This window comes from Misgurnus anguillicaudatus, chromosome 18 (assembly GCF_027580225.2).
Source record: "Misgurnus anguillicaudatus chromosome 18, ASM2758022v2, whole genome shotgun sequence".
NCBI classification, from domain to species: domain Eukaryota; kingdom Metazoa; phylum Chordata; class Actinopteri; order Cypriniformes; family Cobitidae; genus Misgurnus; species Misgurnus anguillicaudatus.
The window spans coordinates 35964525-35981889 of NC_073354.2; the positions used below are offsets into that span (position 1 = coordinate 35964525).

General features: G+C 36.7%; 2 protein-coding genes across 3 annotated transcripts; both read left to right on the forward strand.

Annotated features, from left to right (window-relative positions):
* The first annotated feature begins 96 nt into the window (after positions 1–96).
* Positions 97–4611, forward strand: LOC129429929 (protein c-Fos). Of its 2 annotated transcripts, XM_055186929.2 has the most exons (5): positions 97–1047; positions 1128–2445; positions 2618–2860; positions 2983–3090; positions 3173–4607. In XM_055186929.2, exons 2-5 carry the CDS (start codon positions 2353–2355, stop codon positions 3785–3787), a joined length of 1059 nt encoding a protein of 352 aa, XP_055042904.2. In that variant the 5' UTR covers positions 97–1047; positions 1128–2352; the 3' UTR covers positions 3788–4607. The 2 variants fall into 2 exon arrangements, with proteins under 2 accessions (XP_055042904.2, XP_055042905.2); XM_055186930.2 differs by having other exon boundaries at positions 97–2445; positions 2621–2860; positions 3173–4611.
* Positions 4612–9196: 4585 nt separating this feature from the next.
* On the forward strand, positions 9197–13536 carry jdp2b (Jun dimerization protein 2b). Its single transcript, XM_055186943.2, has 4 exons — positions 9197–9316; positions 10800–10996; positions 11935–12042; positions 12542–13536. Exons 2-4 carry the CDS (start codon positions 10802–10804, stop codon positions 12728–12730), a joined length of 492 nt encoding a protein of 163 aa, XP_055042918.1. The 5' UTR covers positions 9197–9316; positions 10800–10801; the 3' UTR covers positions 12731–13536.
* Positions 13537–17365: the final 3829 nt, after the last annotated feature.

Genomic DNA, 17365 nt, shown 5'->3' on the forward strand with positions numbered 1-17365 from the left:
TACAGTGTTGTCAAAAACAAAACAAAGTCTGCTTTGGATACGTCTCTCTATAGCTTAAAATAATATAATAAAATGTTGCCGTTTATAATAAAATTATGACATTAATTGGTCAAATAACAGATTGGTCAGATAGTTGACTTTTTGTGATGCAAAACTGTGTTTCGAAACTTGAGTTCACCTTCAAACAATGTTTGCTTGCCTAATAGTAAAACATTTCATACCGGAACACTGCCAACATTCATGGCCCAAGGCAGTGTTTGTACATTGGCGTTATAAAGGCGTGTCTAAAGGCGGAAAGGTAAAATGCAAAGACGTAGGTTTCCAGCCTAAACTGGCTTTGCAGTTCAGAGGATTCCCTGGTTACTAAAATGCTGAGCTCGTCTGATACATCTTAGGGTTGCGTCATTATTCAGTCATCAAATAATCACATGACCAAAATAAGACATAAAAAAAAGAAAATAAATAGATAGATTTATAGATAGATAAATAAATAGGGCACAATAATAAGACTAAAGTATATTTTACACGTACACATGTGAGCGCCCTGTTGTTTTGTCTTTCATAACCTGTTCATATTGCAAACTTTTTAAGTTTTTATTTTATTTCTGTCATTGAAATTATTTTTAGGGCCTGTATCAGGTGACAATGTGTTTTTTACGGACTATGCGCGCATTTTCTACTCTTACATTTATTCTACCATGACCTATAGGTAAACATTACTAAAACGGACGATTTTTGTTATTAATTAACAGATTAAAACAGCTCTATCAGCGTTCCCATGTTACGTCACGTTTACTGCTCCACTTCTCTGTTCTGTTCGTGTTTTGTGTGATCTTCCGCGTTGTCTGAGCGACGCCTCTCCCACTGACGTCACTGCAACCTGAACCTCTGCAAACTTGCGCTGACGTTTCACCTATAAACAGTAGACGCCTGTTACCAACAGTAAATAAATAAACTCTGGGGTAGCCAGAACAAAATCCTAACCTTTATTTAACTTGAACAAAGATCTATTTAGATTTGATTGACAGTGCCACTATTTTTAAAAGGGTGAGTTAGAGAAGAAAACGTGTCTATGATATTCTTGACAGTTTACAGACTGCTTTAATGCAGCTTATCATTAATTACAGCATGAGGCAATTTTCCGTCCATGAGGAGGACACACACAGATCAGAAGCCATGGGGCGGATCTGCCGGGACACACTTGGACCTCTGACAGAAGGGAGGCCCATCGCCCTTATGTGAAAGCGGGATTACCTCATCCGATCTATGAATAGAGATTTTCACACAGGTCATGGACACGAACAACAATGTTTTCTTCCAGTCCAAGTGTCAATTAGAAAATGAAAAACCTTTGATGTTCGTACACGAGCTTAATGTGGAATACACAGCACAGCAGCTTATTAAGAAATCCATACTAAGCGGGTATAAAATAGACACTTTTAAGAAAAAGTGCACTTTCGTTAATTCGGGATAAATTTGGTGAAGATGTCGTCATAACAATGTCATCGAATTAAGGGTGATATGATAAAAATAGGCTGTGCCGCAGTAACGCTGCAGCCAAGGGCTTCACACCGGAAGCGCCAAATATGGTCAGGACACGCTGCTCTCTGATTGGCTGTTCACATTAGCGACAGGGTTGTTGCTGGAGCGCTTTGAGTGGGAGATCCATCATTGTAATTGACAAGAGATGCGAGAAAATCATACTTTTAATAGCAAGGGCGCGGTTGAACTCTTACAACAATCGTGTCATTGTCATCACTGCGTGTTTTGCATTTTCTCCTCATTAATCCCCCAGTCTGTGCTTTCTACCACATACTTTCGCTGATGATGTAAAATGCAGAAATGCTATTCTAAATATGTTTTATATATGTAACCATCGAGGATATTTAGCTGTACATCTCTGCAGAATCTATCATAAGACACAGGCCGCAAACAAAGCACGTAAAATGACGTATCTTATTCATTCACGTGAATGCTTGAACATGAACACCTGCTGCCAACCCACTGCGGTTTCACATAGCTTGGTACCTTATTAGATTGCATACAATAGAAAAAATGTTGAATGAATGCGCCTCGTTTAGTGTCAGGGGTATTTGTGAAATGCAGCATAGGCTACTTGGCTCGTGTTTACCGTCTCCCCTCCAGATCAGTGGTACGGTCTCGTCTCACAGTTTTCATTCATAAAAATCTGCCTCACTATAAAAAGAAGCAGCGCTGATGGCTGATGCCTCCTAGCGTAGTAACCAAAATCTAGATTTGACCAAAAAAATACAACTGCAAACCTGCATTTGGTGACATTAGTCACACGTTAATCTTGCTCTCGTCATCTCCTGGCGTGGTCTGGCAGAAGTGATGCCTAAAAACGTGTTCGCATGTCGGAGTGTTTCTCAGGTGTCTGCAAAAGAAGAGCTGCACGCATCAGCATCTCACATGAACGATACGCAGGTAAAATCTAATTCATTATCATTGAATGGAGGTGAATTTGTGTTCTTGGCTTTATGTAATGATTTTTGAATATAATCACATTGATGGAAGTTGCATTAAAATGCAATTTTGGAAAGATGTTATCTTTATGTTAGGTGAAGCGTGTAAAATGATTTTTTATGCATTGTTTCAGAAGGCTGGTCTTCTTAAGGACGAGTGTTCAAATGCAAAGGTAGATGATGGTCCCTTTGTTCCCACGGTCACTGCTGTAGCATCAGCTCCAGACCTGAAGTGGATGGTCCTGTCGACCGACATCTCTTCAGTGTCACCCTGCAGCGTTGCGAGAGATGAGAGACCTCAGAGCTCATCTCGTTCCAAAGATAACAAAGCTACTCGAAAGATTTTTACTGGGAGGAGAAAAGGGGCGAAAGACCAGGTAAATGTGAGGTTATACCTCTTTTGTGCATGTGATTTAAAAAAAGCATCAAATCATGTGTTTTTTGAAAGATTTCATATTTGACAGTCTATAACGTATGCATGTGCATGTGTGCGGTTTAGCTTTCTCCAGAGGAAGAGGAGAGAAAGAGGATCAGGAGAGAAAGGAACAAACTTGCGGCTGCCAAGTGTCGAAATCGTAGACGAGAATTAACCGACAGCCTCCAAGCAGTAAGTGTGCATTTTAATGCATAATGATGATCTTCTCAAAAATCCAAACTTTTAAGATTTGTGCATGATATGTGTGTTTCAGGAAACTGATAGTCTTGAGGAAGACAAAGCAGCTTTGCAAGCTGAGATCGCCAGTCTGCTGAAAGAGAAACAAAGACTGGAACTCATTCTTTCTTCTCACAAACCCCACTGTAAAATCACAGAGGAGGCCCAAGAAGAAACTGAGGAGAAGATCCAAGAGCAGGACGACCAGACACCCCCTCAATCTCCCAACTCCACCCAAGAACCTAACCAGGTGCCCACCTCCCCTCAACAACCCGACCCCACCTGCACTGCGATTTTTGGGGACTCTGATGTCCTGCTGTGTTCCAGTGCAGAACTGGGCGCCGTTGAGGTGGAACCCTACATCGATATGAGGGATGTGTCCATGGAGGACATAAGCGATGTGATTGACAGCAGCGATGACATGGATCTGTTAGTGCCGGATATCGATCTCACGAGCTCTCTGGGTTTGAGCGAATGGGAAACCTTGTACATGTCCATGGGTGGTGGGTTAGAACCCATCACCTCTCCAACATGTAGCCCCACCTGTAGCAGCAGCAACGTTGTGCCTGTTTTCAGCTTCAACAGTGCAGATTTAGAGAAACAGGAGGGCTTGAGCAAAACTGATGCAGCCAAAGAAGTCTTGATGAATTAATAAAGCTCACGCTGCATTGTCAATGAAAAGGAGTAGTGTTATCCATGTGAAACACCTTACTTGAGCTATTGATGAACCAAAAAACCCTAAAACACAGTGTTGTCAAAAATGGGTCGTGTTCTTCACAAAATATGGTGAATGCTGTGTCAAAATGTTTTAAAGACATATGATGTAACGTGATTCTTACATCTAACATTACAGATTTGTTGCTTCCAGATGTTGAAAGTATTGTTGTTCATATTGTTGAAAGACATGCTTATAAGTTCATGCACTTTTGTACCTGTAGGTACGTGTAACTATATCAGGTGATATTGTGCTGTACTGTGCAGTGTTACACAGTATGTACGTGTGTCTGTTTGAATACTAGCTTGTATTTTGTGGTACTGTCAAAAAATGTGATTCTGAACATGGTGGCAAAATACTATGAAGACATTATGCATACTGCTTTATCCTGCTTTGGTCTGGCATGTCTCTAACAGAGAATATTAAAATAAGTAAATGTGTGAAGTGTTGCCTCTTCTTAGTTATTTATGACACGAGTTATAAAAAGCATGTGGGAACTATTCCATATGCAAACTGTCAACGGGAAAATCTTGCAGACTCGTTTTAATCCGGCTTTATCTAACATCTTGCGTGAAGCAATAAAACGCACGACGGTCTTACGTAACTCTATTTTTTCACACAACCTCATATTATCTCATTCAAATATGTAAACGTGCATTGAGGTAGGTATATGTATAGCGATTTACCCACAACGATACCGATTTGCTTGCTGTCATGGTCGGAACGTTTCTCTCTCCGCCCGGCACGTAACGTGAAGTGCATGACGTAAGTGCGTATTTGCACGCGCGCGCGTTTCACTTTTCCGTGACCAAATTTGGAAATAAAACGAGCTATTGTTCGGTCGCTATGGAAACAGCAGTGTCTTGTTTCACCAGAGAATGTTTTCCGGAAACTCACGAGTGAGAGCGGCGGAGGGAAGCTCTCGGTAGGTTACGGGAACTTTTATCGACTTTAACGTTATGAAACTACCGAATGAACAATGAATGTGTCAATGTGGTGAACTAATGTATATATAAAACGTTTCATACAGTTGGTATCGCGTGGGGGTTACTGTATCGACTGCTTCGCATTGCATATTGTGTTGCTAAACTTTCTTGCATGCATATACGTCTGTTTATTGTACAATTAATGTACGAACACTGCTCTTTATTATACCTGTTAATCAAGATGTGTAGATTTAAAAAAAAAAACTATAGGTATTCACAACGTAGTTTACATACTAAGTGACCACTTGAGAGAATGCATTTGCATTTTATAAAAATATGAATATTTAATTGCCATGTTATGCTTTATTTTTATTTTAGTCTATTAACTAACATTTTAAGTTAAAAGTTTTTTTCAGTATGCACTAGAGGAGGCATGCACATTATCAATCTGCCCTTTTTTTTACTGTTTTCTACATAAAATCATCCTACATAAAGGTAATTCTGTGACATTGATATCTGTAATATTGAATGAGTAAGATCATGTCAAAGGTTGAAAGTAATGTGAAATCAATGACCAAAATCAAACTTTGATGCTCCAAATCTTATAATTAGATGTCTTTTTGTTTATTTTTATTTTTGTGCATTTAACAGACACTTTTATTCAAAGCAACATATACATTTTATTAATATGTGTGTTCCCTTGGAATCAAACCCATGACCACTGCTAAACAAATGCTCTATCAATTGAGCTACATGAACGTACAACATGTAATTGCCCAGATTTTATACTCAACATGTGCTGTGGTTACTAAATTCAGATAAGTTTAAACTGTCTGCAATAAAATACTGCAGGACTTCCTCTTTATTAAATATGACAAATTCAGGAAGCGGTTTTAAATATAACAGGAAATACTTAAGCAATAAGTGATGAAAATCTAATCTCAATGTAATTACTGTGTAAATCACAGAATCACAGATTTAAACTCATTTTTATTTATATTTTAAATAGGTTTTACAATCATGCGTGTAGCTATCTGGATCTGTCTGCATTTGATAAATGTCTCATCTGGTGCTAAACGTTCAAAGCATTGAGAGTAACTGTACTGTATGTTCCCTTAGTACATTGTTAAATCTTGTTTGTCTAAACATAAGTGCAATTTGTGAGTTTTATTGATAAGACATGATATTTTTAATTTTATTGATAAATAATGATTGAAATGTTTTGATCATGAGTCATAGATAAATCGTTCAGATTAAAAATGCATTTAACCTTATGTGCCTTTCCAAATGTTTTTTTTTTTGTCATGCCCCGATCTCTTTCCGATTATGCCATATTTCCAAGTTTAAAAATGGTCTGTTTTGGAGCAATGTCTGGCTGCTGCTTGAGTTGATCAAAAAATAACTCCTCATCTTTCTGTATAGTGATCAGCAAATGCAGAAGTGTCTTAGTCAGCATTGCTCATCAGGTACTGAATATGAACACACATCCACATATTCAAGAATATTCATCTTATTAACTAAATTAATTTAATTAAATTAATTAAAATCCCTGTAGTTCATTAATTGTGTTTGGAATGCAAAGGTCATTGGTTTGAACCTCAGGAAATACACTTATTGAAAAATTAAAGTGTATAGATTGAATGCATTGTTAGTCACGTTGGATAGAAGTGTATGCCAAATGCATACATGTTGAAGTGATTTATTACAAAGCAGATAGTTTTAACCCTTACGTTTTAACTGAGTGACGTTCAAAGCCAATAAAACACTGATAACCGCTAACCTGTGATCTCACATTCTATGTCAATGCAACTATAATATAATAAATTGCATGGCAACAGAGCAATAAACTTTATTACTTGGCTAAAGTACTGATTGCTATTAGTAAGTGCTATTTTTAATTCAACATTGTTATCTTTTATTGTATACCTTATGTATCTTTATATTCATTTTTCCTAACTTAAACTCCTGCTTGTAAGCTTTGTAGATTGCACTTTTTGTCATCTGTGTAAAAGAGTCTGCCTAACTGAATAAATGTAAATGTATGTAGTTTGCTGCTGTTTTATAAAATAGTTAAGTCATTTGATTCTGTATTTTGCAATGTTCTATAGTTTATTCAGTCACAGTACACTTCCCAGACTAAAAATCCTAGACTTTATGCATCCTGATGACTGTACGGTGAGGCTGTCGCACAGTCGATCTAGACGAGGAAGTGTGTCTGTTTTTAAGGTGATTTTGTCTGCGGTTTGTCTAAAAGTGTCTCAGTGCAGTCCATACTAAAATATTCAGAAACGTGTTAACCCCCTTTATATATTCTGGAATGAAAGATGAAGTGTGAACTGTAAGAGATTATATTGTTATAAAACGAGCCCTCACCTCTACTTTATATCGCCTGATATTACACTTTACTTACTTTATTTTACTTACAAAAAAAAGATAAATATATGCAATGTCGCTTTTTAAATCCTCACATAAATGATTTTATTATGTGAGAAAGGGCAGAACAAACAAGACACATAGCTATAGGAGATATGTTGCGAGGCACAACAGTTTACAAAAATATTTGACTTCGTCAATGCTGCACTGGATCATTCAGAATCCCCAAAGCTTAAATGTTATGTTATGCAGTTATATTATAACATTAATTACTCTTAACTAAATAAATGACAAGCAAGCAAACAAATGAAAGCTGTATCTATTTTCATTTTTTAAAAGTCTTAATGACAACATACGGCTTGTTTGTTAACCAAAATACAGCAAAACTGCACTTGTTTAACGCCCTTTAAATGATTTTCCTTTCCAGATTTACACTGTTTTATTACAACAGTAACAGACACATTGTACAAATTTAAATATATGTTATTTACTGGCAACAGTGTGTTTAAAGTTAAATAAACATTAAACATTACCAAGACTTTGTCTTACAGAATAATAAAATAACAGCCTCATACAAAGCATTCTGAAATCCTCATCAACCTTTTTCCTTTTTTGTCTTTCAGATTTTGGTTCCCAGAATGCTTTGCATGAGGTAGTAATTTTAGTGTTATTCTGTAAAACTAAAGACTGGTTAATGTTTAATGTTCATATACAGAAATTTTTATCTACAGTAAGTTACTGGCAAACAGCTGCAATATTGTAATTATATAGTTATATAATATTTTAATATATATCTAAATAAAAAGTTGTGTGTGTGTGTGTGTGTGTGTGTGTGTCTAAGTGGTTTACGAGGACATGAATAGTCTATAATGACATGGTTATTATGCTATAAAGGGGGTTTACGGGGACACCGAGAGTGTCCCCATAAATGGAAAAGCTAAAAAAACATACTAAATGGTAGTTTTACATAGATTAAAGACTGGCAACAGGTTTTTGTGACATTGGGGTTAGGGATTGGGGTAGGTTAGGGGAATAGAATATAACAGTTTGGACAGTATAAAATGCATTGCGTCTATGGAGATGTCCCCGTAAACCACATACACCAACATGTGTGTGTGTGTGCGTGTGTGTGTATACCCACTTGAGAGAGAGAGATAGAGAGAGAGAGAGAGGGAGAGAGAGAGAGAGAGAGAGAGAGAGAGAGAGATTGGTTCCAAAACGAGATAACCTTTTACCTTTTATTTTTCAAAAGTCTCATTTTTTGATTGTGCATTCCAATTAATATTAATATCAATCAAACAGCAGTTGATTTGTTTTGATTTAAGCTTCATAACAAAAAAATACTTGTTAAATACTTGTTAATGGTAAAACACAATTAAAAAAATTATTACATAATAATAAACATACTATATAATAATATAGTTAAATATTTATTTATTTATTTTTAAACTTAAATATAATTAAATGTTTATTTATTTATTCATAAACTTAGTGCAGTGATGCCATAGAAGACTTTTTTGTTTCCCTGAAGACTAAAGGTTTATAAAAAGAATGTTTCTTAAAATAATGAATCTATTTTTAGTCTGTTAAACCTTTATCCCCCAAAAATATTGTGTAACGGGAAGCTTCTGTTGATAATTTTAGGGAACCTGGGAGACAAAGAACAATTTAAGAAGATTTATTTAAAAACCATAGCCTACATCATTTCCTTTCACGTTCACACGTCCTAAACCTAAATATATGTCTCGTGACATTACACGCGGGCGATCCACGCACATTAACAGTAACAACCAAAAACTGTTTATTAGGTTTTTTTTCACTTCCATATTTCGTCATTTATTTATGTCATTGTTTTACACATTTTTTTAAGAACTGTGGAATCTGATACTGTGGCAGCGCACTGAAACTTAAACGCTTTCATTTGTTTTTGTTTTGATGGGATATCCCGTGCTCAGACAAGAGGGAGTCCCGTGTTTGTGTTTTCGGTTGCTAGGGGCGGAGTCTAAACTTCATTCTCTCTTATTTTTATAATGTCTGCTGACGTCAGAAGACCAAGAGTTCCGCATTCCACAGCGCCCTGCGATACTTAAAGGGCGCTGATGCAACGCAAACCGACACACGAACGCGCAGAACGGACGAGCGCACGCCAACCGTGAGCAGAAAACGAGTAAGTGTTTAATTTTGCCGATCATTTATGGACAAATGCAGAGCTTTGACAGGGTTAGCAGATACATCAGGAGATATAGAGAAACAGGAGGGCGTCAGGCGAGCTTTAAATGTCGAATAATCTTTCATGTTTGAAAACATCTGTAGCTGTAACACTGTAACATTTGAAGTTTCATCCGGCCTGCAGCTGTTTGCTGTACAGTTACATAAGGGTGTGGAGGTCCATCAGAACAAAAGACTCGAACCAGTAACCCATTCACTTCGATTTATTTCATATGGAGGCTATGTATAGATAGATCTGCTTTGACAGTAACAGGCTGATATTATTCTCTTGAATGTATTTATATTTTAATTATGAGAATAATATTTACTGCAGTATGGCACTGCAACAACCTTTCTACTGAAACTTACAATTGTGAAAGTGTTTTTATAGTGGAAATACTTGTGTTGCAACACTTTCTGCTTTTCTTTAAGTTACGCAGGGACAACATGTTTATATATTAAACTTAAATCTGTCTGCTGATTTAATCTTTTAAACACAATAATATGTGACATGTATTTATTTAAAAAGGGAAAGTCAGATGATGCAACTTGCTCTAACCCAGTCATGCAGTTTTGAAATTGATAAACAAAGATGCTTCAAGATCCAAAACTTTTGTACAATTAAAATCTTTTTTGCAAATGTATGGCACTGTAACAATCGCAGTAATATTTTGTGCAATGGCTGATCTGTTTAGTTTTGTAATAAAAAAAAAAAATATATAGCCTATTTTATGACACTCGTCTATGTAGCTGAGTGACCCTTATGATCTAAAACAAATTGATATAATGATAATAACAGTGAAACAGGGATTATTTAAAGTATAAAATGTGCTCTGCTGCAGACTGCTTTCATTCTTAAGTCTCAGTCGACAGAACAGAAACATTTGGAGAATTTGCAGCATGTTTGACTATTACATAATCCTGTAATAGGACTTTTAGGGGCGTTTTCCCGGACAGGGTTTAGCTTAATCTAGGCCTTAGTTATTTTAAATCGTTTTTACAAACATACCTTTTGATAAACTGTACTGTATGTTAAGATATGTTAGTGCAAGCTGCTTTCAATTAGGACAGCTCAAACAAGTATAGTTTAGTCTTAGACTAGACTTGAGTCCTGTCTGGGAAACCATCCCTTAAAGTGCCGTTTTGAGTCTTGGTTTTAAAATGCGTTGGTGTTGTTGTGCACTTGGGAATCTTGACGTTTTCCTATAACTGTTTATTTTCCTCTCATGGAAACTTCATTGTTCTCTGTGGCTTTCCATTGTGATGTATGAAGTATGATTGCTTACCAGTCTTTAATTCTTTGAGCAGCTTTTATTATTATAGGCTATATGATGATAAGCTTAATAGTTTCCATTTAAAGCCCACACATTTTTATCTGTGAAAATGATGCAGAACAACCAGCAGAAACAATAACATGTTCCTCTCTTTCTTTTGTGAATCAGTAATGATGCCCGGGCAAATTCCTGATCCGATGGTCACGGCCGGTTCTCTTCCCAGCGTCGGCCCGCTGGCTGGTATTCCTGCTACCACTTTAACAGATCAACTCAAACTGGCAGAATTTTACAGTTTGGGTGCTGTTCTGTCTCCTCTTATCCTGAACAGACACGGCAAAAGACCTCTGAGCATCATTAAGAGCGAGGTGAGATTTAAACACAACATTTAATAATAACACAGTGACTTTTTTTTTAAAGAAAATTAAGTCTGTCTTCAATGAATAACATGAAACACATATATCTGCTCATCTTCTCAATTTTATTCTTTGTTTTTTCGGATTTCATTGTAACATGTGGTCTATTGTTATTGAGATTTGATTGATTTCAAACAATTTTAAACACTGTAGACCCAAGTACTGAACATTACTTAGTAAAACAAAGGAAAGTCATAAACAAGTCATAAACAACTACATAAACCTAAAATATTATAATGCGAATATTTTTATAAAAAACTATTTAAAAAAACATCTGAGGGATTTGATTTATATATGATTTATATATAATAGTTATAAATCTGTAAAAAGTGCAAATGTAATACAAACGGTGTAAAATATTCTGTTGTTTGTGAATCTCCTTGAAAGCTTTTTAACTGTCCAAGAGTGACACCTGCTGGACACAATAAATAATGACAATAAAACATCCTGTGAATTAGTTTTATGTAACACTATTTAGTTTAGTTTATACAGCCACACCTTTGTAAAATAATTGCTATTATAATATCACTAAAACAATCTACATTTTATTTTAAGTGTTTACGGTAGTGTTAAAACCGAGATCTTAAAGGGATAGTTCACACAAAAATGAAATTTTTGTCATTATTTACTCATTACCATGTTGTTGCAAACCTGAATTTTTTGTTTTTCTGTTTTGATGAACACAAACGAAGATATTTTGACATGTTTGTAACCAAATTCTTCAGTGGCCCCATTGCTTTCCATAGTGGGATATGGGTATACTATGGAAGTCTATGGGGCCTTTGATGAACTATCCCTTTAAACAACATTTTAGACCTCCAAGTACAAGCTTTAACCGATTGTCAACTTAAAAACTGGATTTATAACTATATGTACCTTCTGATTTGCAGACGGACGATGATGATGATGAACGCAAGAAAAGACGGCGAGAAAAAAATAAAGTCGCTGCCGCTCGCTGTCGAAACAGAAAAAAGGAAAGGACAGACTTTCTGCAGCAGGTGAGTTAGCAAAAATCAAACCAGAGATATATGTGAATGTTTTTTTTTTATCGAGGAAAGAGAAATAAGTGCCTACTGTAGCTTAGTTTTGATCCCAGGCGTCACACAAACTGATTTACAAATGTATAGACTTAAAGGTGCAGTGTGTAAATTTTAGCGGCATCTAGTGGTGAGATGCTGGTGAATTGCAACCAATGGCTCAGTCCACGGCTTACCCCTCGTTTTTTAATTACATAGAGAAGCTACGGTAGCCACCTTCGAACAAACATGTCAAAAATTGTCCATTAAGGGTTTCTGTAGAAAGATGGCGGCACAAAATGGCGACTTCCATGTAAGGGGACCCTCAGTGTATTTGTACCTAAATGGTTCATATTAGGACCTTTTTAAAGGGGATTTTGTCCCATTGATAATTTTTGACCATTTCTCTGCGAGATATATATGAATGTAATCAAAATAAATGTCTGATGAGGCAAACTAACACTTCGGATTGGTTTTCTAGGAATCTGAACGGCTGGAGATGTTAAACTCAGAACTGAAGTGTCAGATTGAGGATCTGAAATCCGAGAGACAACAGCTGGTTGTGATGCTCAACCTCCATCGTCCCACCTGCATCGTCCGCACAGACAGCGTAAAAACCCCCGAGAGCGACGAACACGTCGTTGGTCACTTTAAACAGCAGTCGGACTGAACTGATTTAAAGCATACCACTGAGAGAAAGAAAGAGAGACCAGCAGAAGATCACGTTTCTAAAAGCAGAACTGCAGGCGTCCGCATCGCGTGCCGGTACGCATCTACAGCCACAGATGAGGAAGATAAAGCTGAAGATGAAACTTGTTATCAGACCACAAAAAAGTGTTGGAACTTTACAAACTGTCTGTGGTCTGAATGTAGCATAACATCCGGGAAGTGTCAATCACTCAGCCGATGTGGAAAAGGGAACAGATTTGCGAGACAAACTTCCCTGAGATCTGGCATGAAGCTGCAAGATGGCATCTTTCAGTTTAACTGATTGTAAATGAGATTCGACTTCCTGACATTAATGCCAAATTCTCACAGCTGCCACCAGATGGCGCTGTCTGATCAACTCCATTCATTGTTCCCTGATGCTGGCGTCTCAATGGATGTATTTGTACCAAGGGTCTCCAACCCTGTTCCTGGGGGGCAGATTTCAGTTCCATCCTCAAACAAACACACCTGAACCTGCTAATCAAGTTGTTCAGGCTAACTAAAATGTTGGAGAAGGGTTGAAATTAAAATATGCAGGACAGGTGCCCTGCAGGAACAGGGTTGGAGACAATTACATTTTGTATAGGTTTTTTTATTCATGCATTTAATTGTAATCTGCACTTTGTGTTATTCAGTTTAGTTTATGCTATCACGTGATGTTGGCAAATAAATATGTTTTTGTATTATTTGGATGTCTGTTGAACAGGCACGTTTGTTACCATGTTATATTTCATTGTTACATCAAAATAAAACTATTTTCAAATACAATATTTTCAGTCATTAATCACAAATTTATCTTTTTCCATTATTTAAAACCTTAAAAAAAGAAATTTGTGTTGAAATTACAAGTTACTGCAGATAAGAAATGATCATGGTGACTTCATTTAAAATGCAATCCTATTTGTTTTTAAGTATATACAAAATATACTGTTTACTATTTATCCAACACAATTTAAATATTTCTTTATATATATATATACAATGGTCCCTTTCAGTTTTTCTAAATTTACTATATTTATAGGTATGCGTTTGAGTAAATTATAATTTTTGTTTCATTCTGTCAGCTACCGACAACATTTCTGCCAAATTCTAAAAAAAATATTGTTTTTATTGACACTTATTTACTGAAAATTGAAATGGGAAAAACTAACAAATGGGGCCAAAATAACAAAAGATGCAAATTTATTTCTCAATAACAAAAAACTGTTTTTAGGAAAAATTCAAAAGTTCCAAAAAAATCCCTGATATATAAAGTGGCAAGAAAAATAATGTGAACCTTTTGAAATTTCATGGTTTTCTGAATAAATTTGTCAAAATGTGATCTGATCTTCATCTAAGTCAAGGGTACTGACAAACATAATGTGTCTAAAAATAATTACAATATTAAAAATAATATTTTATGTCTTTGGATTTATGTCTATTGGATTCAAATACACTTATTCAACATTCAAAATGGCAGCGGAAAAAGTAAGTGAACCCTTAGAATTAAAGAGCACCTATTTTCTGATCCATGTTTTTACATTGCCTTTGATGTGTAAGTGTGTATTAACGATATGCAAAATGGTACATAACCCAAAGTAAATGATGACGCGAGTCATCATCTTCAACGTAAATCTCTTTTCTTGAACAACAAACACATGGATTAGGCAACAGTTTACTTCCTGGGATTAGTGATGTAAGACCAACATTGCAATTCCTCCCACGTTGTCTCACAGCCTGTAAGTTAACTCCTGTTAGCATTGCATTGTGACTGAATCTTTCAAACATGGTAATGAGCGTCACATTTCCGGCTGACGTCAGAGGTATTCAGGCCAATCACAAAGTAGAGATTAGCTGGCCAATCAGGGACACAGAGCTTTTCAAATCTGTGCGTTTCAGAAAGTGAAATATGGAGCTACAAAAATCTACGGTATGTGGAAAATAATGTGTTTATTTAACCATAAACCACGCAAACACATTGTATTATACCAAATATACAAAATAACTTTTTTTAGCAATAAAATAGGTGCTTTTTAATAACTGGTTGACCCCCATCCCCACTGCTTTAGCTCTGACAAATTCTTTGGATGTCTCATGCGTATGGCCCTCTTCAAGTCAATCCATAGCATCTCTATTGGGTTGAGATCTGACTTGGCCACTCCAAAATGCGGATTTAGTTTTTCTGAAGCCATTCTGTTGTGGACTTGTTTTGGTGTTTTGGGTCGTTGTCTTGTTGCATGACCCACCTTCTACACAGTTTCAGCTAACGTACAGACACTCTCACATTATCCTGAAGAATTGTCTGATGTACTTGGGTGTGTTTTTTCAAAATAGTTCCAGGAGCGCCTCACTGCAGAACACGACATCCAGGGGGCGGGGTTGGATTCAGATCCAAAGATCTCTTCCCACTGCATTATGATTGGTCGGCAGTTTTACCTCAAGACACGTCATACACATGTTGTTGCGTTACCATTTCCACATTAAGTCGTAACTAAGTTATTCTTTTGACAGGAAAACAAACTTTACTTATGGCTACAATAAAAGTAGTGCCTTTAAGGTGAAATGTAAGTGTTTTTGCTATAATGTTTAAGAGTAAAACATTTCGGGTAACGTTACTACGAGTAATCTTACCACATGCAGTTTAATACTTATGAATTTATACAATATATATGCATAGTTATTAACATATTTGGCATGTTATTTAGAAATTAATAAATTGAATGTTTATCTTGTAGGGACTTTAAACTTGTTTTAATGCGTCTTTGCTTACAGCCATTAGGAAACAGGTTTCTTAAACATGGTTTACTGTTTTTTTTAAAAGATATCAAATAAATTTGTGTTTTTATGTGTAATAAGTGGGATAATGTACAGCCATGCGGGTCTCAAATATATCCCTTCAGTGATATCACCCTGTCGTGAACGTATCCCTTACCTCCCCTTACACTAACTGTGATAATTACTTACTAAATTATTCATTCTCGACTATATTATTAATCCAACGTAAACTTAAACTGATAAGAGCAAATGTTGGCGACCACAGGATGCAACTAATTGCGGGCTGCAACAATACAAATATACTGGTTCATTTGGCTGAACAAAGTATATAAAGTGGGAGGAGTTGGATCTAGATCCAACCCCGCCCCCTGGATGTCATGTTCTGCAGTGAGGACCATCTCAATAGGTTAACCTTAGTTTCATAAGTCCACAAAACAGTTTGCCAATACTGCTGCTGTGGAGTGTCAATGTGCTCTTTTGCAGACTTCAGGCAATGTTCTTTTTAGTAAGCAGTGGGCTCCTTCGTGGTGTCCTGCCGTGTTCAGTGTTTTACATATTGTAGACTCGAACAAAGATGTAAGCAAGTTCCAATGATGCCTTCAAATCTTTGGCTGTCATTCGGGGTTGTTTCTTTACCTCATTGATGAGTCTTGGTGTCATTTTGACTGGGCGCCCACTTTTTGGTAGAGTAGCAACAGTCCCAAAGCATCTCCATCTGTAGATTGTTTGCGTAACTGTAGACTGGTGAATTTCTAAAGTCTTTAAAATAACTTTGTGACCCTTTCCAGCTTTATGTAAAGAAACAATTCTTGATCGTAGCTCCTCCGAAAGCTCTTTTTGGGGAGGCATGGCCCACATGAGCGTGTTCTTCTTGTGCAGAGCAAACACTACCTGTAAATGTTTAAGGGTTTTTAGGTTGTAAGTTAAAGTGACATAAAAATATATGTTGATTTAAAAAGCTGCATTTTTTTAAGTGTACGTGTTATATGTTTAGTTTAAAAAGTCTAATGCAGTGACATTTTGTACGTGCGAAAGAAGTGTTCGAATGCTTTTTGTGACCACTGTGTATTCTTATCTAATATATAATTATAAACATAGCAGATCTGAGTGGGCTGCTTGTTTTTTCATCTTCTGTCTTTAGTTGTTTTTGTCGCATCAGCGTTGGACAGATCAGCTTTTCCCGAAGTCTGGCTCGAGTCTCTCTCTCTCACTCTCGAAGCTGCTTCGATCAAATGTCTGACCTTCTGCTCAGCAGTTCCAGCCTCTTAAAAATGCGCTTTTTTGGCAGAACATGTTTGTCATGTGGGTGGTTGTCAGAATCTGCTCCTCACCCTGTTTCTCCAAGCGCATGCGGGAAGAAAAAATATTGGTTTGGTGCCACCGAGTGCTGCCTGAAGAACTGTTTGATTTCAACAAGCAGATCTGAACACAAACAGCTCAGGCTGAAATCCCTCGCGAGACCACCGCAGTCATCTAATAACAACCCTTCTCAACTGAGATCAATGATTCATGCTGGTGGTGTTTCAGCCGTGAGCATTTCAATGCCAGGGTTGTCGGGGATTTTTTTAGGTTTCAATGTTAGACAATTTATTGTTTCTAGAAGTATTTGCAATGTTGCCATAAGGACCATTTTTGGTCCGCCAAGGGACAAAATTCCTAAAATATCTATTTCTTTCTTTTTTGTAGTCTAGACTAGAGAACTTTTTACCACTGTTGTAGTCGAGACCAAGACCAAGACTTTGAGGGGCTGAGACCAAGACAAGACTGTGACCAAAGACAGTCGAGACCGAGACAAGACCAAGACCAAAAACGGTCTCAAGACCAGTCTCGAGTACTACAACCC

Coding starts and splice junctions, on each gene's coding strand:
- LOC129429929 (XM_055186929.2), top strand. CDS start 2,353: ATGCCTAAAAACGTGTTCGCATGTCGGAGTGTTTCTCAGGTGTCTGCA. Junction 2,861..2,982: donor GAAAAGGGGCGAAAGACCAG/GTAAATGTGAGG, acceptor TGTGCGGTTTAG/CTTTCTCCAGAGGAAGAGGA. Junction 3,091..3,172: donor TAACCGACAGCCTCCAAGCA/GTAAGTGTGCAT, acceptor TGTGTGTTTCAG/GAAACTGATAGTCTTGAGGA.
- jdp2b (XM_055186943.2), top strand. CDS start 10,802: ATGATGCCCGGGCAAATTCCTGATCCGATGGTCACGGCCGGTTCTCTT. Junction 10,997..11,934: donor TGAGCATCATTAAGAGCGAG/GTGAGATTTAAA, acceptor TCTGATTTGCAG/ACGGACGATGATGATGATGA. Junction 12,043..12,541: donor GGACAGACTTTCTGCAGCAG/GTGAGTTAGCAA, acceptor TTGGTTTTCTAG/GAATCTGAACGGCTGGAGAT.